The 26,528-nt window shown below is 38.6% G+C and overlaps 2 protein-coding genes across 2 annotated transcripts in view; one reads left to right on the top strand and one right to left on the bottom strand.

Moving 5' to 3' along the window:
• Positions 1 to 26,528, top strand: part of cdh23 (cadherin-related 23) — a 311,828-nt gene that overhangs the window by 258,151 nt on the left and 27,149 nt on the right. The window lies entirely within an intron of this gene.
• On the bottom strand, positions 1,127 to 26,528 carry vsir (V-set immunoregulatory receptor). The gene is made up of 7 exons (XM_041789180.1): positions 26,358 to 26,528; positions 11,348 to 11,764; positions 10,778 to 10,828; positions 8,853 to 8,960; positions 8,274 to 8,301; positions 6,861 to 7,036; positions 1,127 to 4,400 (listed from the first exon to the last, which is right to left on the bottom strand). Exons 1-7 carry the CDS (start codon positions 26,452 to 26,454, stop codon positions 4,363 to 4,365), a joined length of 915 nt encoding a protein of 304 aa, XP_041645114.1. The 5' UTR covers positions 26,455 to 26,528; the 3' UTR covers positions 1,127 to 4,362.

Below are 26,528 nucleotides of genomic sequence, written 5' to 3'. Positions count from 1 at the left end.
ATACAAGTGGTGTAAAAAATACATCAGTTCTTACAAGGAGACACAAACTGCAAACACATTATCTCGTGCATCACATTAGACCAGAGTGTGGTACCTTCAGCTGTCGGCTTGAGGAAATAAGACGCTGCCTGCGAGTCGCATGCAAACATATCCGCCTGCGCTGGGAGTAACAGGTTCTCATATCCCTCATTTAAGCTGCTTCAGGACAGTTTTCTTCTTCAGCTGCTCAGATAAAGGCTGAAAAGTGCTACAAAACTTTGAGCAAGTCCTGTTTGTCAGAAGTATTAATCCAGTGTAGAAATCTGCAGTAGAATCAGCAGAATTGAAGTTAATAGCGAACTTAACAGCTGAAAGACTGAAGATATGATGCGTTCAGGTAACCTCAGTAAATTAGACGACTATATTCTATATGTTACGATGTGTTCAAATGTCACATAAACATGGGAAAATTTTGTTTTGGATGAGATACAGTTGTGAATATGAAGAATGTGTTTATATCTGAGGGATATAAGATAGATGTTACAGACTGAATTATAGCTTTTAACTCAAGCACTACTCAGCTAAGACCACTCGAGTGTAAATATTTGTTTCCATTTTGTTTTTCCACCAAACTATAGAAAAGTACTGATAGTGATATCAATGAGGACTCGGATCAATAAGGAGTATCAATAAGGGTATCAATATCAATAGAAATTAACGATCCCCATCCCTAACTGCCACAGGTACGTTTTTTTTTTTGTCTGTGGGTTGGGCGTACTCATTTTTGATGCCCTGTGTATGAGTATTTAATATCCATAGCATAATAAACTACCTTATTTAGACTCAAATACAACTAAATCTGTCAGATAAACAGGAAAACATGGAACATGGCACACGGAAATACATGACACACACATCAGCAGCATGCCTGGGCACACGTAATATATGTGGTGTGGCAGAAGTTCTTCTGGCTTATTTTGAATTTCAGTGGTTTTGGGCTAGTTTTTGTCCGCCATTGGGCTGGTTTTGCCACACAGACCTGGCAACCCAGGACTATGGTGAGCTGTGTTCACTTGTCCTGAAAAGAGCCTGAAAATTTCAGAAACTTTGTGCTATAGAATATCTACAGGTTTAAACTGTACAGGGAGGATTTTAAAGCTTGACTTTATTATAAAAGATAGAAGATTTTATACAGAAAAACACATTTAAAACATCATACAATGACATCCACCAACACTCAAACATCAGTCTTTGGTTTGTTATAAAATCTTTCCAACATAAACATATATAAACATTTAAATGCTACATTGTGACCTTAAAAACAGCAGAAACAAGTAAAAGTATTTAAATCTGACTCCACTTGATTTATTTTACATCTCTCATAATATTTACTCTAAGATTGCACATTAAAGATAAAATATTATAAAGACATTTAGAAAATAAAATCGACATACATGGACGGAAAAAAAACAGAATAAACACAGACGTGTTAAAATGGTTACAGATGTTTGCATTGAAATGAGTTTAAAAGTTTTATCTTTGCATTCAGGAGAAAACAGAATCTGTACACAAGAATGAACATGATCATTATTGCAAAATATATTTTTAAAAAGATATGAAATCAATATTTTCGGAAAAATCAAGAGCACATTTGAAGGTTTTCAGAGCATGACATTGATTTTTTTTGTCAAATTCAAAATCTCTGATTTTCATACGAAACTTTATCTGTGCTCTCAATATATTTCAGCTCTTTGATGAACCATCCAATAGGAAACAGGTAGAGGCTGGACCAATCATATTGTTGTTGCTATGCTGCTCTCCAGGAGACATTTGCTTTGATCTTGCTTAGACTACATTCATGCCGCAGTTCAGTGACTCAAAACTGTTTTTTTTTTTTGCTCACTTGTGACTCATATCTGACTTTTGTTCTGACAGTGTGAACAGCACAAGCCGCTTTGAACCTGATTTTTTTTACATCAGATTCGGGCCACTTTCGTATGTGGTGCTAAATCAGATTTTTATCTAATCTTTTGGAAATCAACCACAGCGTGAAAAGCCAAACATAAAAATCAAATCTCAGCAAAAGATTAGAATCGGGCATGAAGGCCTGCAGTGTGAACATAGCTGAATAGAGTCCCAACATTCTATCACATACACACACATTGGCTGTGAGCTATCATCAAACTCTAACAGTGATTAAGAAAAATCTGTTAAAGATGACAGAAAAGTGAATCCGGCATGAACAGCTGAATAAATTGTCTGCTTTTTGAAGCCAAAATGAATTCTGTAGGAGGAATTGAGTTGGAATCATAGGGCTTGGAAGTCAAGATATTTTTTTATAAAGAATTGGACAAATAATCCAAATTTAGTTTGTCCTTCTGCAATTTTGGAATTTTTTTTTAACCTGAAATGTCGTCAAAATACCAGTTTAACACTAATTTTGTTACACTCTTCACATGTCAATGTTTTCTAGACCAGGGGTTCCCAAACTTTTCAGGCCGTGACCCCTAAATAATGGCGTCAGAGATCTGGGACCCCCACCTTCCCTTAAGGGGTTAAAGTGCACAGTGTTGCACATAGCATCACATAAAAAACTTTGATTTAAGTATTTTTATATAACTATTACTTCAATTTAAGAAGAAAAGTCACTTGATAACTACATTTTTATTTAAACTGAAGTCTTTTCAACATTATTTTTTCTCTTATAGTAATATAAGAAATGTATGATTATAAATCATATTGAACTTCTCTTTGTTTTTAGGAAAGCATCCCACAACCCCCCAAAACTGCTTCGCGACCCCTCTAGGGGTCCCGACCCCCACTTTGGGAACCACTGGTCTAGACCAGTTTACAAAAAATTAAATCATACTTAACTGTAACTTTTACCAGTTTTCATTCATGTACAGACTAAAACGTACTTTTAAGTTGTTTATAAGTTTTTTAAATTTCTGGGTTTTTTCTTTTTACAATTTTTCTATTTCCACTTATCTATTTACTTTTATTTTCTTTTTTCCTATTTAACTTTTATGGTTAAGGTTTTCACTTCTGTGTACAGGTTTGGGTAAATTTGTTAGCTTAGGATTATTTGGATTAATAATCGATTGATCTATCTATATTTTTTATTAAAAAAAAAGAAAGACATAAAATTATCATTACCTTCAAATTTGCAATGAGTCAAAATATTTGTAATGAGATATTTTATCACAATTGTTCAGCCTCAGTTTTAATCTACAGAATATTGGGGTCCTTATAATACGGAATGATTTAGTGCTTGTTTGTTGTGAAATACATAAGATGAAGGGCTTCAAAATATTTGCATTATAAATTGTAATATTGGGTAAAAAAATGACAACTTGATTGTTTTGCCAAACTGTTCAGCCCTGGTGTGTATGTGATGGAATGTTGGGACTCTCCTGGCGAGATCAAAGCCCAGCAACAACAGGCAGAGTTAACACGGTTGGTCGATCCTCTACCTGCTTCCTATTGGATGGTTCATTAAAAAATCTAAGAGCAGAAATACTTGGAGCTCAGAGAAAGTTTCGTCCGCCACAGAGTAAAATCTGAGAGTGTAAGTTCAACAAAAAATCAGAATCTGCCTGAATGAGAAGAGAATGTTCTGAACAGGAAATAAAGATTTGAGATCGAGCAGAAAATCTGAGAACAGGGAGGCACTGAGGCAAGTTTGAATGATCACCAGTCATGATCTCAAAATGTTATAATGATCCCAAAAGTTTTCCAATAATTTTTACTCTATATTTTGGGGCACAGGAAGGACTAGGTGTATATTCAGAGGCGGGATGGAAAACAAGAGGGGGAGTAAGGGAAAATTAGGAAGGGGAGGAAGAGGGATAGTAACGGCATTAAAGTATTTTTAATAGTTGAATGTCTGCCTTTGGTTTGGAGCTTTCCTAAAACTTCTACTCCTGAAAATTTTCATCCAGACAGCCCGTAAAATCTTCCTGAAATGTTCTCTCTGCTGTAGGGACTGACATGAGTGAAAGGAACCACTAGTCAGACTCAAACCCAGACTGCCGCTTGGAGGAATGTGATGTCTATACATGGGGCGGGACCTGACTGACCATCTGCCCCTGACTGAGTGATTTACAACGAGGGGTTAATGATACCCAAACCAGGGCTGAGTCGAAGGGGCCGGGTGGTTTGATTTACAGCTGTGGGTGCACTTAAAGCTTTCGTTAAATATGTGGGGAGACAGAGCAGTCAGCACCGTCTAACAACATGGCACGGCAGCAGAGGCAGAGTTTGTGGTCCAGGAGCAGGAGACGAGCTCCATGAGTCCAGCAGAGTTTGGAGGAGGGGTAGGGTTAGCTGGTGGAGCTGATGGAGCCAATCAGCTAATTCAGGATCAGCTGGTGTTCGTTGGTCTCACACCTGCAGGAGGTCAGGAGACTCTGGGATGGTGTCTGAGGAGACAGAGGGGACATGTGGGTCAGCCAGGGCAGAGAGAAGCATATAACAGTGTGTCCTAACAGCGAGCAAGTTTCAGCAACATCAGCTTGATTTTACTGATACCCAGAGGTGGTTTTAGTCATTTAGAGGCCCCAGGCAAACACCAATACTCCACATTTAGCTAAAGCAAATATTCTGAGGAATCTCTTTTTAGGTTGCAAAGCCAGAGGACAACACAACATACAGTGATGCATAACTGGTATCATTAAACCAAAACAGATGATTAAAAAAAAAAAATCATGATACAGAACACACACAGAGAAGGCAGAGAAGATTTGGAAAATTTTTCATGGGCACAACCCACATACTCAGCTCTGCTGCTCATCCCATAAATGCATGTTCCTTACAAATGTGGCACCATTTAAAAGGGAAATAAACATGTTTTTCCAATGGTACCAGATATATTGTCAAGAAGCATTGTTACAACAAAGAAATCTACAAAACTTAAATTTCCTTACTTTTTGTGCTAAGTTTATATATATCTGCAGTCTTTCCCTTATATTGACCCTCATTGGTTGGCAACTTTTGGAAAAGTGGTGGAACTTTTCTATAACTTGTCAACTATGGCCCATAATGTAAAAAAATGGAGAAAAAAACATTCTATCCTCTGCCTTTGATAATGTCATCAGAAATTATAAAACATTTCATCTTTGCCTTTTAAGATCTCATCAAAAATTGTAAGGCATACCGTCCTTGCCTCTTAAGATGACATCATCAGAGCTTATAAAACTTTCCGTCCTTGCCCTTGATGACATCATCAAGGGTTATAAAACATTCCATTCTGCCCTTTGCATGCAGGCCAGTCTAGGCGGGCAGCTCAAGTCAAGTGCAGAACATCCTTGCAATATAAAATGTGGATCACAGAAAAGTAGAAATTGAAGCTCACTTAAATGTCATGCCTTCAAAACATTAAAATGAGCTCTTGACTTTGGCAACAGTAATGCCTCCGTACAAATATTCAATAGTGTTTAATTTAGTTGTTTTTTCAGAGGTTTGATAACCACTCGGGATTCAAAGTTCTAAAACTTTATATAAATGATTTAGGGGTTGGGTTTTTAAGGGTTAAAAAAACAGCTCATGACCTAAAAACAGACAGATGGAGTAACACTATGTTGTTTCTTTATACCATCTTTCCACATTGTTGTAGGAGTACACAAACCTTCCACATTTCTCATATTTGGACTGTTTTTACAGGAAACTGGTCAAAAAGGGAACAAAAAGAGCTGAAGTTGAAGTTGCAACATGTTCACGGTAGAGAGGAAGTGCTGGTTTAAAAAGTCTGCTTCATTTAACGTCATCAACACTGAAAAAAGACGAACAGAGAAGCTGAAATGGAGCTTTGTCAAACTTTAAACCAGGGCCAGATTAGGCTGATGTCTGATACGCAAACAAAAGAGCGGCTTCATGTTTCAGGATGTTAGAGTCTTCCTGTAGAGGAGAATGTGTTTGAATCAAGAAGCAGAAGTTTCCATCATCACTGAGCACACCAACACTTTTCACCACCAGTGACGTTTAAGCGGAGAACTCCGTTATCTCCTGGTCATCGCTTCTCACCCACGGTTTTCTTTGAACCATCAGCACGTTTATCACATTTCCATGTTAACACTCAATATGCAGTTAAAGACATGCATTCACCACGTTTCAGTCGTTTCAGAGTGGTTGCATGGTGGCTCACAACGCCACACTTTCGTACATGTTGTCTGCTGTGATAGTCCTTCTTTCTTTATCAGTTTTACCTCAGTAAATCTCCCTATAGTGACCAGACTCACCATAGAACTGACTAAAAGCATTCTGTGCAAACAAGGGTTTCTCCATAGACATGCAAAAACCAGCTTTTACTTTGAAAAGCAGAAACCAGAAGTGAAACTGTGCAGTGTTTATCTTAGCTGTAGCATATTCTACTGAGGACAATACATATCTCAGATTTAAAATATGTGAATGGGAACAAATGTGAGTTAAAGAGTGTTAATTTGTGCTAATGAGTGTAAATGAATGTGTTTATTAGTGTAAATGTCTGCTAATTAGTATGGACCAGGGATCACCAACTACATCTGTACAAGGGCCGGCTTTCTTTCTTGGCAGGCATTGTGGAAGTCAGACCCTGAAATAAATACACCTTTTAATCTACTGAAATGTGTTCCTTATTTTTAGTCTTTAGCAGCGTATTCTGGACTATACTGAAGCCAGCCACCAGGGGGCGGTCGAGATATTTTAGCCACATGTTTGTAGGGCTGTCACGTTGTTCATCACTGGGTTTGAGTTGAATATGTCACATCCTGATTGGTGAAAAATACATGCAGTAAACAGGCCTGATGTGGCCCCCAGTGTTAACAAGTGTATAGTACATTAATGAGTGTTCATGAGTGTGTTTATAAATGTTTATGTGTCAGGGTGCATTAATACGAGCATCCCACCTTCTGTGGGGAAGAAGACGTCCCCGTGTGCTGGAGGAGAGAGCGGTGTTCCAGGTTCAGACAGCAGGTGGCGCCCTGTCTCTGAAGGCTGTCTGGTCATGATTTGAGACACTGTGCGAGTCCTCGTCTGAGGAGACTCTCCGAAAAACACCGGGTTCTCATGACCGGGAGCTTCACTGAACATAGACAAAGAGTAGATGTGTATTATAATGTTTCAGAACTTTATTGATAAAACTTGGTATTAAAAACAACAACAATGGAGAAAAAAGGACCAGGCTATCATCTCTAACATAAACACAGAGGAAAGTAAAGTAATTCTTTCAGCTGTTTGCAGACTGTACTGGTGGTTTAGGACAGTGGTTTTCAAAGTGTGAGGCGGGCCTTCCTTGGGGGGCGCCAAAGAACTTCAGGGGAGGCGCAGAACCATAAACCAGAAAAAAAAAGTGATTTGCTTTGCTAACTTCTGCTGTGCATGGAGCAAAATGGATAGACTCATAGTTACTTTGAGGCAGTGATACTCAACGTGTGGTTTGTGATTATTAGTGGCTCTATGATGTCTTCATTTTAAATATTATTCCCCCAGAAAACCTTAAATGAGGGAAGGCTTTTTTTGCCCATTTATACAATTTTTTGACACTTTTCATCAATTTAAGCTACGTTTGCTCATTAAATACCGCTTTTTTTCCTACTTTTTGGCCATTTCTGCTGCTTTTTCCAATTTTTGCCCCTTTTCACCTTTTTTAATGCCATTTTTCGCCCATTCAAGCATCCTTCTGTCATTAAATACCACCTTTTCCCTACTTTTTGCCCATTTTTACCATCTTTAACTTAATTTTATTGCTACTTTAAGCCGTTTTTGTCACTTTTCACCACTTAGATTTTGGCTCTTGCAAAGGTATTTTTCAACAGTTTGGCTCTTTGGTTTAGTAACGCTGCTTTAAGGATTATCAGAGCAGAATAATCAGGTAGTACTGGGGATAAATTCATTACTGAAACCAAATAACTGATTACCTGGTAAAGACGGATGTTTAAAAACATCTGTAGACCAAAATATCAAAGATATAAAAATGTTAAAAATATTTAAAATTAGACGTCAATGTTTGAAAATATGGTTACGTTTTTAAAAATCTGAATCTTTATGTGGGTGGGGGTCCACCGAATGAATAATTTTCTCTTTGGGGAGGCTCACTCTCCCACACTTCGATAACCCCTGGTTTAGGATGACCTTTGTACCTCTGTGTACGTAACTATTTCATCGTTCTTTTGGCACCTCAGCAGGGCCAGGAAGTGGAACTGTACTGCTGATCTACAGGCTTTTAAATAATCAGCTCTAAATGTCCAGTCCGGTCACAGAGTGGTGGTGTAAGTCTACAGTCAGCTGTGTTACAGCGGACGTGAGCGTGGGAAACTCACCTGTCCATCCTCACCAGCTCCTGACCACCTGAAAGGAAACAGGAAACAGGAAGTGAACCTCAACACATGCGTTTGTTGTGGGAATGTGTGTGAAAAGAATAGTCATTATTGTCGTTGTGTAACTACATTGAATGCAATCCATAAACACAAAAGTGCTTACAGACATGACCATGAAAACACCAATATTAGGGCAAAATACAAAAGTCATTTTAAAAAAAACATTGAAAGCGCTAAAAATCACAGTGCAAAAACCCATCTGTAAGTGCTAAAAACTGTATTAAGAGTGCTGAAAAAAACACATTTAAAATAGCAAAAAAAAGTTTAACAGTGCTAAAACCATATTAAAAGCTCCAAAAACCATATTAAAAATGCTTAAAAAAACACCCCAACATATTGAAAGTGTCATAGAAAAATTAAATGCTAGAACCCATATTCAAGCCCAAAGAAACAGTAGAACACACAAACACCCACAAAGGAAGTTTCACAATTTGCACTAATTCTGCAGAGTGCATGAGGCATACTGCACATTATTTTAAGTCTTAAGTTTCAGGTCTTTGTCTGTAAGACAGCCAGACTTACGTCTGCCTTTGTGCATGTTTCTCTGCTTGTAGACCAGCAGCAGGATCAGAGGAAGGGCCAGCAGAGCCATGACACAGGCCAGGGTCGCCACCACCACAGGGGCCAAACCTGAGAGGGAGAGAGAATGTAAGGGCACATTTCTATTAAGGATGTTCCTAAGCATCTATTTCCCTATTTGGCTAAACGCTCATTTAAATTTGTTAATCGAGTAGTCTAAGGAGGAGAAAACCCCTTAGAAAACAGTCAAATTCCTCACAGGGTCATAGTGTCAGCGGGTGTGATGTTAGCCTGATATACTCTTTACAGCATGGCTAGCATCAAAAGCTAGCACTGCCCGCCTTCGTCCCTCTTTGCAGATAAATATCGTGCTTTGATATGTGGCCTCTTGTCACATCAGGTGAGCAGTTGTACGTGAGTTCAGCCCCCAGCAGCCTACATACCATTTAATTTCCATTTACTACTTAACAAAACTATCATACCGCGGCCTTCCTACTAATGCTAACCGCTAAGCCACCACTGAGCTTCTCATATTTACATCCAGCAAAGTGCCAGGCAGGAAGGCAGCGGCTATGAACTGAAGTTACTGCGGTCTCTAGTGGCGGGAGGTTCACTGCAGTTTGAAAGAGCATTATAGACCAGGATTTTAAGCCCATGTTCATAAAAAATAATAGGTAATTAGTTAAACTGACTAGTAAATCCTGCACCAGCTAATTCGCTCAATGATTTTAACCGTTTTACTGATTAACCGCGGGCATCCCTAATTTTTTTTATCAGCAGACTTCCAAGCCCCTTTACTCCAACTCAGATCTTCCTACCGACTTTATTTTGGCTTTAAAAAGTGGACAAAAAATTCCATTATTTATGCTGGATTCACTTTTTTGCCATCTTTGTCAGATTTTTAATAATCACTGTTAAAGTTTAATGATGATTTTTGGCTCTCAGACTTTTACCGTGTGTGTGTATGTGATAGAATGTTGGGACTATCTTAGTGAGATCAAAGCAAGCGTCTCCTAGAGAACAGCACGGTAACAACGGGCAGAGCTAACCTGATTGGTCCATCCTCTACCTGTTTCCTATTGGTTGGTTCATCAAAAAAATCCAAGAGCAGAAATACATTCAGAGCTAAGAGAAAGTTTCGTACGAAAAATCCGAGTGTCAGTTTGACAAACTAACAGAATCAACCTAGTCTGACACGCCAGATGGAGTTGTTTCACACATCCTTCTGGAAAACCTTCAATACTAAGCGTTTGGGAAAAAGTGACGCCAACTTTGGGATTATGGACATGTCAGTACACGACTTTTGTCGTTTTTGAAAAGAAAACAACTCACTGCCGTTCTCAGTTCTTTTTTTAACAAAGAAATGTCATCAAGTTCTGATAAAACTGGCGCTTTAGCAGCATCCAAGCTAATTTCTTCCGCTATAATTGCACCAGCCTCTTGTTGCTGCTTGCATACATCATGACTCCGGCACACCTGAGAGTGCCGGAGTCACTCTGCCCGTCATCGCTGATTGGTCCTGTCACTTTCTAATCGGGCCCAAACGGTTCAGACAGGAGCTGTGCAAGATGGATTCGCCAGTGAAAAATAAAAAAACGGGTGTATCCATCTGCTTTGCAAGGTTAGAATCAACCTGAGTGAAAAGAGAATGGTTGGAGCATGAGAGCGGAAAAGGAGGCAGGTTTGAATGGAAAAATCTGAGCATAAAATCAGTAAGTCATGATCTAAAATGTTAAAATACACTTTTGAGTTTTGCAACTATATTGACTCCATAATTACTCTCCTAGTGATGATACCCTGACAGATTTTAACTGGAACATCTTTAGAAGTAGTAGAGTCAAGATGGGACAATATAGTGTATAAGTCCTTTAAGAAGGACAGAGACTTTCTGTTCTGTGATTGGTTGAGAGGCTGGTGATGTCACTCACCTCCAGGTGGGCTGTAGTCCCATTTGGTGCATTCCTTGGACCCGTTCCTCCCTGCAGAGGGAAAAAGGTTGTATTAAATATCTGGTCCATGGTATCCAAGGCTTTTCAAACACTTCTTTGATATGTTTGATACTGGCTGTGCTAAGCCGCCGCTGGCAAAATCACATTTCCTGATAAGGCTGTTTCATAATAAAAGCATTCAACAACATAAATAAGAGGTAGGGATCTGTATGAAGAAGAACCTTTCGAAAAAGCGTCTTCATCATTGATTTAACTTGGAGCTCACTAGAAGAACTGCTGCAAATGCTTTATATACAAGCTCAATTCCCAAAAAGTTTAGTTGTGTTTTGGTTTACTTTTTACACACACGCAGACATTTTTGGAATCAGGTTTGTACAACCACAAACGTTCAGCCTCAAAGAGTGTTAATGGTGGTGTTCCTATTCTATCATCCTACAGCACAATAAACCAGTTATCTGTTTTTCTGGCGCCATGATGCGTGCTAACTGCTACGTGACATCTACTCCACTCCTGCTCCAGATAAACATCTGTTGGTACGCGTGGACTTACGTGGCGCCACCTGCAGGATAATGTGACTGTACGCCTTCTTCAGGATGGCGTTGTGTCCGTGCTCCTGTGCAACATCCAGCAGGAGGCAGCAGTACCGGCCCTGATCGGCCGAAGTCAGGTTCTGCAGACTCATCCAGAAGCTCTTCTCCGTCTTCCCAAAGTGCAGCCCAGCGGGGAGGGTGTGGTCTCCGTGGGGATGGCTGCCAATAATGGTGTGGCGCGGCCCCTCCCTCCCTGAGCAGTGCTGGTCGGAGTGGGGCGTGAAGAGCCAGGTATACCTCAGGATGTCTGTGCTATGAGATGCCGCTCCGCTCTGGGCGCATTCCAGCTTCGCTGTTGCTCCTTCAGGACACGTCCAGAGCTGGTGAGGGGCGGAGACACTGAGCGTGGAGGCGGGGTGGGATGGCACACCATCAGCTGGAAGATAAAACACAAAATAAGAAGAAAGACTTTTAATCATCTTTATCATCCAAATGAGCACCAGCCCTACAGATCATAGGACAGAGCTCCACCAATCAGAGGACAGAGCTCCACCAATCAGAAGACAGAGCTCCACCAATCAGAGGACAGATCCCTACAGATCAGAGGACAGAGATGAAAGTCGTAGAATGCCAGATTTCTAAACTTTGATCTTATTCTAGAAAACATCAAAGGATTTCATCACTGTTTCCATGGCAACAGAAGAAGTCCTAGACCAAATAGTAAAAGCTTTTAAGAAGTTATGCCATGCTTTAAAACTTTCAACCCTTCCCTTTTACGTGCATGGTAACCTATGGCTCCCAGCTGCTCCTGGATGTTGGGAACAATGTGATCCTCCTGCTTTATTAAGTGTTATCCAGCCTTCTGTTGCCCCGTCCCTACTTTTTTGAGATGTGTAGCTGCCATCAAATTCAAAATGAGCCAGTATTTGTCATTAAATGTTAAAAGTCTTAGTTTAACATCTTATGTGTTGTTTTTGATCTATTGAGAATAAAATGTAGGTTTCTTTCCAGACAGGCAATTTAAACAATAATCCAGAGAAATAATCTCAACGATAATCTCACCTCTATAAATTACTAATCTCCCTCAGAGAAGCGTGCATCACACATTCACGCCTTATAAGTTTGTTCAGGAAACCAATCAGACAGCTGGGGCTCTGTTCTCTCAGCTTGCATTAAATGTTTTGTGCCTCTCATACTTAGACTTTAACCACTTCCTGTTCTGGCTTCAGCAGGGCTGCAGAGAACGCACAAACACGAACAAAGAAACGCACTTACACAATTACATACCAGTGCACCAGATACACGAACCCCATTACCCCCGTTTTATCTCAAAAAGCAGACTGACAGGTTTCCTGGGGCTCAGCAGTCTGCCGTCGTTACTAGGTCGTCAAAATGTCATATGTTTTTTTATCTAAGTGTTTTATAATGATTTAATCTTTGTTATCTAGATGATCAAAATAATCAAAACACACTGACATAAAAAAAAAATATCAATTAAGCCGAGTTTGGTCATTTTCACTCTATATCCCTCAACCCCTACCCAGATGCCTTAATGCCTAATCCCAAACCCCTTACATTCATCCCTTTACCCCTACCCTCATCCCTTAACCCCTAATCCCAAAACCCTAACATTTTCCCTTCATACCTTAATCCCTTGACCCCTAACCTCATCCCTTAACCCCTAATTTCACAGCCTTTACATTTATACCTTAATCCCTTGACCCCTTCCCTTGTCCCTTAACCCCTAATCTCACGGGCCTTTGTCCCTTTGTCCCTAAATCCTTCGAAAATCTCCTCTTATCCCTTAACCCCTAATCCCAAAACACTAACATTTTCCCTTCATACCTTAACCCCTTGACCCCTACCCTCATCCCTTAACCCCTAATCTCATGGCCCTGACATTTGTCCCTTTATCCCTTGACCCCTACCTTTAAACCCTAATCAAACATGTCTTAAATTTGTCCTCTAATCCTTTGACCCCTACCTCATCCCTTAACCCAAAATCCAAAAGCCCTTTTATTTTCCCTTCATCCCTTAATCCCTTGACCCCTCCCCTCATCCCTTAACCATTAATCCTGTGGCATTTACAGTTATTTCTTCATCTCTTCATCCCTTTAACCCTACTTTTATACCTTAACCATTAATCCCAAAACCCTTTCATTAATCCCTTAATCCCTCCACCTCTTCCCTCCTCCTATAACCCCTAATCCCAAGGTCCTTACATTCATCCCCTAACCCAGGCCTATTCAATTAGCGGCCCAGATCCAACCCCCAAGTGGCCCAGCCTGTGGTCATGCCAGAGAAGCAGAGGGCAACTGTTTTGAAAATTCTCATAAAATCCCACAGCATTTCAGCATTTTGTACTCAAGATTTTAACGTCATTGTCCCATTTTCTTTGATTAAAGCTGTTTGACGCAAATTAATGAGATCATTCTACAAGAAATGAATATTTGAATGCAAACTGTGGAAACCGAGGGAAAAAGGTGCATGTTTTCCTTCTTTGGTCCAAACTGCAGCATTTTCTAATAAGTATGTTTGACAGGTTTAAATATTTAAATAAATAAATTATTAAACATTTTTAGATTTAGTACGTGATTTCCCATAGGGGGCAGTGGTGGGTCATGGAGCCCAACTAAAAGTCCTAGACTACCAGCAGTTTTAATTTCTTGTTTTATGCTGTCAAAGAACTGCAGGTTAACTTCTCCTTTCTGTCTAAATTGCACAAAAAGAATTTCATAGGTTTAAATATTATTCAGATAAAGACTGAATTAAATATTTATTTATTAATGAGATAAAAACAGAATTAAATATCTAAATATTAATAAGATAAAGACTGAATTAAATATTTATTTATTTTTGAGATAAAGACAAAATTAAAAATTTATTTATGAGTTAAAAAAAAGAATTAAAAATCTAAATATTAAGGAAATGTAGACAGGATTAAGAATCTAAATATTAATGAGATAAAGACTGAATTAAAACTCTAAATATTAATGAGATAAAGACTGAATTAAAACTCTAAATATTAATGAGATAAAGACTGAATTAAAAATCTAAATATTAATGAGATAAAGACTGAATTAAAACTCTAAATATTAATGAGATAAAGACTGAATTAAAAATCTAAATATAAATGAGATAAAGACTGAATTAAAAATCTAAATATTAATGAGATAAAGACTGAATTAAAAATCTAAATATTAAGGAGATAAAGACTGAATTAAAAATCTAAATATTAATGAGATAAAGACTGAATTTAAAATCTAAATATTAATGAGATAAAGACTGAATTAAAAATCTAAATATTAATGAGATAAAGACTAAATTAAAAATCTAAATATTAAGGAGATAAAGACTGAATTAAAAATCTAAATATTAAGGAGATAAAGACTGAATTAAAAATCTAAATATTAATGAGATAAAGACTAAATTAAAAATCTAAATATTAAGGAGATAAAGACTGTATTAAAAATCTAAATATTAAGGAGATAAAGACTGAATTAAAAATCTAAATATTAATGAGATAAAGACTAAATTAAAAATCTAAATATTAAGGAGATAAAGACTGAATTAAAAATCTAAATATTAATGAGATAAAGACTGAATTAAAAATCTAAATATTAATGAGATAAAGACTGAATTAAAAATCTAAATATTAAGGAAATGTAGACAGGATTAAAAATCTAAACATCTATGAGATAAAGACTGAATCAAACATCATTTTGTAATTTAGATTATTGTTTGGGTTAAAAAAGTTTTGTATTCTTATTGTCAGCTTCATCAGATGATTTTTTTCATATAACAAAAATGGATTGAGTGAGTGACAGTCAGACTTTAGAGAGCCACACGAAGACTGTCACTGCTCTGAAACTAACCTGGCATAAAGACAAACAGGAAAAAGTATAATCTACAGATTTCACCAAAATAAGAGGATTTATCTGTTAATGCTGGTCAGAAAACTAAGATTGGATAAAGACGCGTCTAAACTTTAAGACCCTCACTGGTGAAAATCAGACTTTTGAAGACTTTTTAAAGCCTTTAATCTCAATCATTTGGAGGATCTGTGGGAACCCTGTTTCAAAGCTTTTCTGTTAATTTATGGATCATTAAATATCAGATTGATTCCTTTTAAAACACCAGGTTTTAGAAGAGTTAAATGTCCTCGTCTGTGTTTCTGTCTGCAGACTTCATCATCAGCTGACTCTGACAGGATTCTTCCTCCTTTTCTGTCTGTCTCCACTTTTAGAACAAAAACACCTTAAAATATTCGTTTTTTCCTTGAATGACCATCAGGAGTTCACGGCTGATCTGCTCTATCCTCCTGGATCATCTTTAGTTCCTCCCTCTGATTCTGGATCAGTAGGACCTGATCAGTCTAAAAGCTCCGCCTCGTCTTTAAACAGGAAGTAGTTTAGACCAAAAATGGTGTTTCTGCAGAAAATCCAGAGCTGGATCGGTTTTAGATTGGACTGAGAGTTACTGGGGGGTCTTCAGTCATTGAGAGAGGGATGAGGGACTCATTTTGGTGATGGACCACAAGGACTGGCTAAGGACAAGCATTAACAACATTTACACTAAAAGGTCTGAAATTAGTGGAAATGTTCCTTTAAAATCCACACAAATTCAACAAAATTTCAAAGAAACAACCTCAAATCTTTGTCAGAATTATCTAACATAATTTCAAACAATCCCATAAAAATCACCATAAATAATCTCCAAATATTCCCCAAATGTTTCTGGGAAAATTTATCATAAAGCCAAAACATCCAATTAAAATGACAAAAAAAGAAAAAAAAATCTTACTAAATCTATTAAAAATTACAAATAAATTACCCAAAATTTATTGTCAATAACAAATTTCCCCCAAGGAAAAATTTCCTTAAAGGGACCCCCAAAAAACCTCCTCAAATGTTCTAAATCAATTTGTAGGTATTTAATTCCATTTAAAAACCTGAAAACTACAAAGAAAGTTATCTTAAAAAAGACGTACATTTCCAGAATTTCCTTAGAAATCCATAAGGGTTGCCAAATTCCCCCAACTATCCAAACAAATTCTCTGAAATCTCCTTAAAAACATGAAAATTTCAAGGGAACCCCCCCAAAATGTCCCCAAAGTTAACAAATAAATTTGTTGAAATTCAATAAAAAATATCTGAAAAATGACAAAGGAGTTCTGAAAAAAAAATTAAGTAAACCAAATTCCCCCAAAAAGTTTAAATACAATTTCCATGAAAATGGATGAAAATCACCTAATTCCCCAGGACATCAGTCAAATTTCAGTTAAAATGCTGAAAGATTCACCAGCATTTCAAGCTTTTTACTCAAACTTGAGTCAGTGTTCTAGATGATCATGTCAAGAGTTTTATCAGCAGAAATAATGAGTTGAAACGTGTTCATATTTGTATTTATTTATTTATATCCACCAGCTGTGAGCATGTGTGTTGCAGTGAGGTTGAAATCGAGGAGAACCTCCCCGTGGAGTAATGTGTGAGTATCTGCTACTGTAGTTGAGGGCCGGTGCCATCAGGTTCCTGCCTTGCTGACCTCTCATTGTGTGAGTGGCAGTTATAGGAAGGGAGGGGTGGAGATGATTATAGTGAAACTGCCTCTGGTTGTTCCTGTCTTTGTGTGTCGGTGGGGGATGGGGTTCTTGCTCTCTTGCCCTGCTCTCTTGCCCCCCCAGCCCCCGCCCTGATACTGTGCCTGTTTGGAGCTTCAGAGTTTAGGAGGGCCATTAAACTAAGCGATAGACTAGGATCATAACTCTGTGTTTCTAGTAGAGTGGTGAAACGCTGTTAAACAGTAGGAAATACCACATCAATACTGTCCTGTGGGTTTTTTGGTGCCCTTCTGTTGGCGTACCAAGTGTCAACCCTGAAGTGTCAGGTGACTCAAAATTCATATCTGAAAAACAACTGGGGTTCTAGACTGGCCTGCAAAAAGCAAGGAATGGAAGATCAACATTATCGTCAAAGACATGAATAGAATATATTGTACAGGTAAACTTTGATGAGATTATCTTCAAAGATAGGGGACAGAATGTTTTATAAACTTTGCATAATTTTCAAAGGCAAGGATGGAATGTTTCATATGCTTTGATTACATTATCTTCAATGACAGGGGACAGGATTTTTTATAAGCTTTGATTACATCATCTTGAAAGGCAGGGGATGGTATGTTGTATAAAATTTGATGGCATAATTTTCAAAGGCAGGGAATGGAATGTTTTATAAACTTTGAAGACATCATCTTCAAAGGCAAGGATGGAATGTTTTATAAGCTTTGATGGCATCATCTTCAATGGCAAGGATAGAATGTTTTATAAGCTTTGAAGACATCATCTTCAACGGCAAGGATAGAATGTTTTATAAGCTTTGATGGCATTATCTTCAAAGGCAGGGGAATGTTTTATAAGCTTTGATGGCATCATCTTCAATGGCAAGGATAGAATGTTTTATAAGCTTTGAAGACATCATCTTCAACGGCAAGGATAGAATGTTTTATAAACGTTGATGGCATTATCTTCAAAGGCAGGGGAGAGAATGTTTTATAAGCTTTGATGGCATCACCTTCAACGGCAGGGGAATGTTTTATAAACATTGATGCGTTATCTTCAAAGGCATGGGAATGTTTTATAAGCTTTGATGGCATCATCTTCAACGGCAGGGGAATGTTTTATAAACATTGATGCGTTATCTTCAAAGGCAGGGGAATGTTTTATAAGCTTTGATGGCATCACCTTCAACGGCAGGGGAATGTTTTATAAACATTGATGGCATTATCTTCAAAGGCAGGGGAATGTTTTATAAGCTTTGATGGCATCACCTTCAACGGCAGGGGAATGTTTTATAAACATTGATGGCATCATCTTCAAAGGCAGGGGAATGTTTTATAAGCTTTGATGGCATCATCTTCAAAGGCAGGGGAATGTTTTATAAGCTTTAATGGCATCATCTTAAAAGGCAGGGGATGGAATGTTTTGAAGCTTTGGTGGCACTATTCATCTAAAGCTTATTAAAGACTTAAGAAGCTTGGGATGTCGGGGCTTTTTCCCTCCATTTTTGTAAAAACAGCAGGCCGTAGTTGGCCACTTTTGAAAAAAATGTGTGGTGCTGGTGAGGACCAAGGGTTTCCCACATCTTAATCCAGACCAAACCAAACTGGACTGAACCAAACCAGTGAGTGTGTCTGCTCAGCTCCATCTGATCTGTTAACGAGATCAGACAGCTGTGCTCCATGAGTAACTCAGACTGAATCTGTCCTGGTTTCAGTTTCCTCTCTGATGTCTGATCTTAGCTGGGTCGGCCCCTCAGGGCCCCCGAGGGCCACAGACACAAAGACCTGCTTTGTTTCAGCCTGATGCCACCTGTTACTCACTGACAGACATCACACAACCACACATGCGCTAACACACACATAAAAAGGCTGACAGATTGATTCAACAGCATCGCCTTACCCTCTGCATTTACACCATCTCTAACAGCAGACAGTCACATCCTGGTTTTGTGGAACCCAGAGAGGGAGCATGTGGGCACAGAACAATCCACCAAGAAAAGCCAGAGACAGCCATGATAAATAAAACTGTATCTGCTCTGTGTGGACAGTAGAGTCCATCCTGCTACTATGGATGTTTTTATTATTCTAGAGATGCCAATGAAGACACTCGTCCTACCTCCACATCTGCAGCTCAGAGGATGTGATGGACTCATGCTGTACTGACATGACAGTTTTAGAAGAGACAGGAGACGTTTGGGACTGACTTTATAACTCTTTTGGCCAACAGTACCCTGTACTTGGGTCAAATGGAACTGGATTTAGGGGTAAGGTGTGCCTGGATGCTGGTCTGGAGTCCTAAAGTGAATCCAGCCTCAGACATGCACACCTTCACTTTAACGCCCCTACACAGGGCTGATCCATAATGGTAGAAATTAAAATCATTAGTGCTCAGCGATTGGGAAAGTATTTTTTTCCGCAATTTTTTCCCCCAATGTTGGGATGACAATTTAATAAGCAGTTATTACTACAAACAGTATTTGGAGGTTAAACTGAGGCTGAACAAGTGTACAAAAATAAGGAAAGTAGGATTTTTGCAAATTAATCCAGAAAAATGACACTTTAATGTTTGCATGCTGTGTAGAGCAAAACGTCTCTGCTTTAAAATGTATTTAACCATATTTAGACAGATTTCAGGTCTGATTTAAATTTTGAAATTTTGCTATTTAATCTAAATTTGGATTAATTTTCCAGCCCTACTTACAATTATTTTGGTTGGTTTAGGAATCACAGTTGTAACCATGATTACTGGTTAATTTAACTACATCTTTGTCACATGCATTAATCAGATTTATCACTCTAAACACTTGAAAAAATAAGGATTAAATTAGAATAAACGAGGAGAAATAAGAGCGATCTAAACATTCAGAAAAAAAATATTTAAATGTGTCAGTTTTAACTAAACAATAACAGCATCCAAAGGTATCAAAGTCAAAATTCACTACTCAAAAATATCATAACCACAAAAAAATATGGTGTACTTATGACTGAGCTGACCAGCTTTTTACCCTCCTGTTAAACATGCTTTTACAGGACATGCCGATGTACTATTTAGAAAATACATCTAGTGGGATACTGGTTAGTAGCACTGTAATAGTTTATTTACAGTTGTATTTTTTTATGATTGCGTGAAGCCAAAATTGTGATTGAAACTGGAACTGGATTAATTGCCCAGCACTTTCCCTGCAGCAGAAGGGAAAGACAAGGTGATCCCCCAGCTGTGCTGACTTCAGAGGAAGTAACAGAGGAGTCACAGAGGCAAGATCAGCAGAACTGGTTTAAACATATGCACAGCACTGTAAACATATGACTAACCAGACTGAACGGCAAACTTCAGTGCTGAAAAAGGAAGCAAAGGCTGAAGTTGAAAAAAATTGGAAAAAATGCTTGATAAGCTTTAAAGCAGTGGTAGGCAACTGGTGGCCCGCAGGCCAAAATTAGTCCACCACCAATAATACCGGGCCCACCAGATGACATTGATTAAAAAACTGATTGAAGTATATATACACCACATTCCACATTATTATGCAAATGATATTTTTCTCTGATTTTCCTAAATATTAATGCAAATGACAGAATATTTTTCCAGTCATCAGCCGTTATTTTTAAAAAATAAAAACCTCAAAATGCACTGTTCCACATTATTAAGCACAACAGCTTTTTAAAATATTTTATAGGTTGTAAAGAACTGAAAATGGTCATTTGTAGAAATGGCAGCATCAGGGGGTCATATTTACTGAAATCAAAGCTATTTCAATCAAAAACATCTTAACAGGACAAGTTTCATGTTAACATAGGAGCCCTTCTTTGATATCACCTTCACTATTCTTGCATCCATTGAACTTGTGAGTTTTTGGAGAGTTTCTGCTGGAATTTTTTTTGCAGGATGTCAGAATATCCTCCCAGAGCTGCTGTTTTGATGTGAACTGCCTCCACCCTCATAGATCTTTAGCTTGAGGATGCTCCAAAGGTTCTCAGTAGGGTTAAAGGTCAGGGGAGGATGGGGGCCACACCATGAGTTTCTCTCCTTTTTTGCCCATAGCAGCCAATGACACAGAGGGATTCTTTGCAGCATGAGATGGAGCATTGTCATGCTTGAAGAAAATTTTGCTACAGAAGGCGCTGTTCTTCTTTTTGTACCATGGAAGAAAGTGGTCAGTCAGAAACTCTATATACTTTGTCGAGGTCATTCTCACACCTTCAGGGACCCTAAAGGGGCCTATCAGCTCTCTCCTCATGATTCCGGCCCAAACATGACTCCGCCCCCTCCTTGCTGACTTCACAGCCTCATTGGGACATGGTGGCCATCCACCAACCATCCACTACTCCTCCATCTGGACCATCCAGGGTTGCACGGCACTCATCAGTCAACAAGACTGTTTGAAAATGAGTCTTCATGTATTTCTGGGCCCACTGCAACCGTTTCTGCTTGTGAGCATTGGTTAGGGGGGGCTGAATAGTAGGTTTATGCACGACTGCAAGCCTCTGGAGGATCCTACACCTTGAGGTTGGTGGGACTCCAGAGGCACCAGCAGCTTCAAATACCTGTTTGCTGCTTTGTAATGGCATTTTAGTAGCTGCTCTCTTAATCTGATGTATTTGTCCGTCAGAAACCTTTCTCAATATGTCTTTATCTGCACAAACCCGTCTGTGCTCTGAGTCAGCCACAAATTTCTTCACAGTACGATGATCATGCTTCATTTTTTCCTGAAATATCGAATGTTTTCATCCCTTGTCCAAGGCATTGCACTATTTGACACTTTTCAGCAGCAGAGAGATCCTTTTTCTTTCCCATATTGCTGAAACCTGTGGCCTGCTTAATAATGTGGAACATATGGAAAAGTGCATTTTGAGGTTTTTATTTAAAAAAAAAATAGTTATCATTATGAAGTTTGTTCAAAGACATTTGAATTATACTCTAACTGTTGATGACTTGAAAAATATTATGAATGTCATTTGCATTGATATTTAGAAAACCAGAGAAAAACGTCGTTTGCATAATAATGTGGAACGCGATATATATATGTGTGTGTTTTTTTTCTGTCACAAAAACAACAATTCCACACAGATTTCAGAACATTAATTCAAAAGTCATGACAAAATATGATAAAATAAAATAAAGCAGCATCTGCTTGACTTCAGAAAAATCGGCCTCTGTGTGCCACTGTAACAGACAAAGTGCAAAATCTGTTTCATTGAATTGAAACAAATAACAAGCTTGGCTCAAAGATCAAATAAATAAATAATAACAGCCTGTAGCAAATTCATTGATTTTGAATAAATAACTTTATTAAATTATGTTTTGGTACAAGATATAATAGTATAGATGAGAAAAAAGTATTTTTTTAGTAGGAAAGACAGGTTTTGCCTGATGAATAATGTAATTTTGGCCTGCCATTGAGTTGGTCAGAAAAAAATTTGGCCCGAGGCCAAACTTGGTTGCAGACCCCTGCTTTAAAGGGTAAGATCATCTTCAAAGGAAAGGGCCAAATATTTCATAAGCTGTAAAGGATGATATCTTCAAAGGCAAGGATGAAATGTTTCGTAAACTTTAAAAAGATGACATCATCTTCAAAGGCAAGGATGAAATGTTTCATAAACTATAAATGATGATATCATCTTCAAAGGCAAAGACAGAATGTTTTACAGACATTAAAGGATGACATCATCTTTAAAGGCAGAGGATGGAATGTTTTATGGACATTAAATGATGACATCATCTTTAAAGGCAGAGGATGGAATGTTTTATGGACATTAAATGATGACATCATCTTCAAAGGCAAAGACAGAATGTTTTACAGACATTAAAGGATGACATCATCTTTAAAGGCAGAGGATGGAATGTTTTATGGACATTAAATGATGACATCATCTTTAAAGGCAGAGGATGGAGTGTTTATCAACTTTCAAGGATGACATCATCTTCAAAGGCAGAAGATTAAATGTTTGCAAGGCTGGGAATGTTGGGTTTTATAAAAAATATTTCTGAACAAAGGCCCATAGCAAGGATTCTTACCAGTTCCACCTTTTTCAAAAGTTGCCAACAATGTCAAAGAGATGAAGTATGCTGGTATTTTGTATAAGTCATCTGTTCTGGTTTGTAGAAGGGTATGAGTTATGCATAATTAGAGGTGTGGGTAAAATGGTAGCCAGTTTTTAGTATAAACTCTGTTTTCAGTGCCCTCTAAAGACGGCATGAGTAACCAACCAGCTGATATGACTCAGACTTACTCCTTACTATCATCACCACCTCTGATGGTGGATTAAAAAGGAACAATTTCCCCGCCAATGTGATTCTTAATGTAACAGGGGCTTGAATATGAGACCTCCTAAGGGGATGTGTGCTCACTGATAGAGACACACCCTCCTGGTGATGATGGTAGCAGGCTCATTATGGAAGTGTTAACAAAACCAGCAGGAGGATCCAGATTAACCTCCTACCTCCCTGAAACCCTTAGGTTTCAGCCTCAAACACTAAGCCACTAATACAGCACAAACCCTCATGGCATGGGATGAGAGCATTGGACTGGGTGACCAATCCCACTCCATTTAGATGCACACACGCAGCACACATGTATAATACTCACGCACACAGTAACAGGAAGTGGCATTGAAGCCAAAACAGGAAGTGTTAGTGGGTCAGAGCCACAGGGCGTTGCTTTACTTTGACTTCTTCTTCTCTGTATTTGTTCTCTGAGTTCCTTTTCTTCTTCTCACACTTAACTCCGTAGGTCTCACTCTTGTGAAACACTTTTATTTTGTAACTTCATTTCAACAGGATTACTTCATTTTTCTGAAGAAACTTTATTTTGAAAGTTTAAGCGGAATTTTTGTTATTCTGTAACTCAGACATAGGCATAATTTTTTAGAACAAGCTCCTGTAAAACCCTCTTGGATGTTTTATGCTTTTATTGATTTCATAAATCAATCATGGTCAATATATTTGGCTTTTTTGACACAAAAAAATAAAATTAAAAAAACTCTTTAATGTCAAGGTGAAAACAGATTTCTATGAAGTAATGCAAATTAAATAAAAATATGCAATGTAAATGGCTGCATAAATACCAAACCCTTTAAAGGTACAGTCTGTAATATTTAGGCTTATAGAATTTTGTCAGAACAAACCTGGTGAGAATGAACCATAACATTTATAAGTAGGTCTATCCAAGACACCTATGACTACTCTGAAGGATGACTACTACTCTGATGGGATGGAAGAAACTCTGAATTCATCAACTTATTAAACATTAAATAATTTTATTTAATTGCTAATGACTACGATTGATTTATAAAACCAATAAAACAGTAAAACATCCAGAACAGAATAATTATCAGTATGTATTAATAAGCCTTCTTATCTTTTTTAGTTCCTCCTGATTCAAACATTTACTCTGTGCTCAGGAGGGTGAGGAGGGGTGAGGGTAGTTGTATGGGTGTCATTGCTGTGATAATTCCTCCATGTAAAGCTGAAACAGCTGCTCTTTTCTGACAGGAAGGAAACCCACTGACATAAAGGGGGGGGGGGTCCCTATAGTTGTAGTGAAGCATTGTGGGAGTTTAAATGGAGACTGCACCTCCGTGGTTAAACACTCACATCCTCTGCACTGATGTTTTATAATTATAATTGAATTCAGGGTCTCTAGAACTGTTGGCAAAACGGCTGACAACTTACTTCACTACAGCCCACTACTAGCTTTGCTACAGTCACTGCTCACTTTATAGCAGCTGACTACTCGCTTCACTACAGCTGACTACTCACTTCACTACAGCCCTCTACTAACTTCACCACAGTTGCAGCCAACTACTAACTTCACTATAGCTGACTGCTCGCCTTGCTACAGCCAACTACTAACTTCACTATAGCTGACTGCTCGCCTTGCTACAGCCAACTACTAACTTCACTATAGCTGACTGCTCGCCTTGCTACAGCCAACTACTCACTTCACTATAGCTGACTGCTCGTCTTGCTACAGCCAACTACTCACTTCACTATAGCTGACTGCTCGCCTTGCTACAGCCCACTACTCCCTTGACTGCAGCCCACTACTAACTTCACTATAGCCCACTACTCACTTTGCTACAGCCCACTACTCACTGCACTAAAGCTGACAACTGGCCTTGCTACAGCTGGCTACTCACTTGACTAAAGCCTGACAACTCGCTTTGCTACAGGCGACCTCTCTACTCACTACAGCCAACTTCTTGCTTAGCTACAGCCCACTACTCATTTCAATACAGCTGACTACTCACTTTGCTGTAGGGGACTTTTTGCTTCACTACAGCTGACTACTCACTTTGCTATAGGTGACTTTTTGCTTTGCTACAGCTGACTATTCACTTAAATCCTCCCTCACTGAGTAACAGAGATGTTATCCTCCTCTGTATTTTCAGTTCGTTTTTCTAAATGAATCCTCACCCCGTCCTGCACAGATCCTTTTTCTGCTTATCTCTGATGATAAATGTCAAGCCCAAACCTCTACAGTTAACCCTTTCCAGACGGATAGATGACAGTGACTTTGTTTCTCATCAGTTTGTTTAGGTGGTGCCATGCTGTGTTGCTTTTAAAGATCTTTTAGCCTTCGTCTCTTTGTCAGACAGGTTCTATTTAAGGGATTTCTGAATTTAGTAGGTCTGGCAGTAATCAGGTGTTTTAAGTCTTAAGTTTCAGGACCCTCCTAAACTCGCCCCTGATATGGTGTTTATGGTGTCTTTATGAAATTCTTTTTGAACTATAAAATAGTTTTACACTTGTCTTTCAGGGCCTCCGTACATTTCCCTTAAACAGGAAGTATTTCTATTTAGATTCTATCACTAATCAAAGTTGTAAAAGTTTTAAACTGTGATGTAGAGGTGATAACAGTCTGAGCATGCTGCTGTTTGCAGGAATATCTGATGAGTAAGGGTTTATTTTATTGATCATGATTATTTCTACATTATTCTGATACTAAAGGCTCATCTTTGAGATATTTTAAAGCCTACTCCATAATCTTAACAGGATTTTGATGTCTTCAGTCTCACTGTAAAGACTTTAAATCACAGCAGAGTCTCCAGCTTTAATAATCATTCTCACACCGGGGTCTGACGTCAGAGGTGTGGTTTACCTGGACAGACTGGGCAGGTATTTAATCAGGACTCTTACTGTGCAGCTGCTCTTAACTCTAATCTTTATTGTTTAAATGTTAGCCTGCTGCCTCAGCCGTATCTCTTCCTTCTCAGATCAACTTAATACAAACTCGAAACTCTGCAGACGTCGCGAGTAGTAAAGTTTAAAGGTCTCGGAGAGCAACACTGCGCATGTGTCAGCGCGTTCACGAGGATTTTCGTCTTTATTTTAATTTTCTGAGAGTTTAAAACGTCTTAGCTGAAGGTAAACCAGCCTCTTCCTTTCTTCCTCATCTTCGTCTAAAACTACCGGACATGTTCGAACCCGCAGAGAGAGAGAGACAGAGAGAGACAGAGAGACAGAGAGACTGTACCTCCAACTGAGACCAGCAGAACCCAGGAGATCCAGAGCAGGGTTCTGGTTCTGTTTTCCCTCCGTCCAGTCTGACGGGCTGATCCCTCCATCATCATCACTGTAGGAAGTTAATCTCAAGTTTTGACCCTCTGTCACACTGAGAGTTAGTCCAGCAGCAGCAGATCCTCCT

This window comes from Cheilinus undulatus, linkage group 6, assembly GCF_018320785.1.
Source record: "Cheilinus undulatus linkage group 6, ASM1832078v1, whole genome shotgun sequence".
Lineage (NCBI taxonomy): Eukaryota > Metazoa > Chordata > Actinopteri > Labriformes > Labridae > Cheilinus > Cheilinus undulatus.
The sequence above is the reverse complement of the archived record's forward strand: the minus strand, read 5'-3'. Positions and strand labels throughout refer to the sequence as shown.

Bases quoted from the DNA above. Each gene is read 5' to 3' on its own strand.
- vsir (XM_041789180.1), bottom strand. From the start codon at position 26,454: ATGATGATGGAGGGATCAGCCCGTCAGACTGGACGGAGGGAAAACAGA. The intron at 8,302-8,852 runs GTAAGTCTGGCT...GTTTCCTTTCAG, and splicing joins AAACATGCACAAAGGCAGAC to GTGGTCAGGAGCTGGTGAGG. The intron at 7,037-8,273 runs GTGAGTTTCCCA...GTCTATGTTCAG, and splicing joins GAGCTGGTGAGGATGGACAG to TGAAGCTCCCGGTCATGAGA.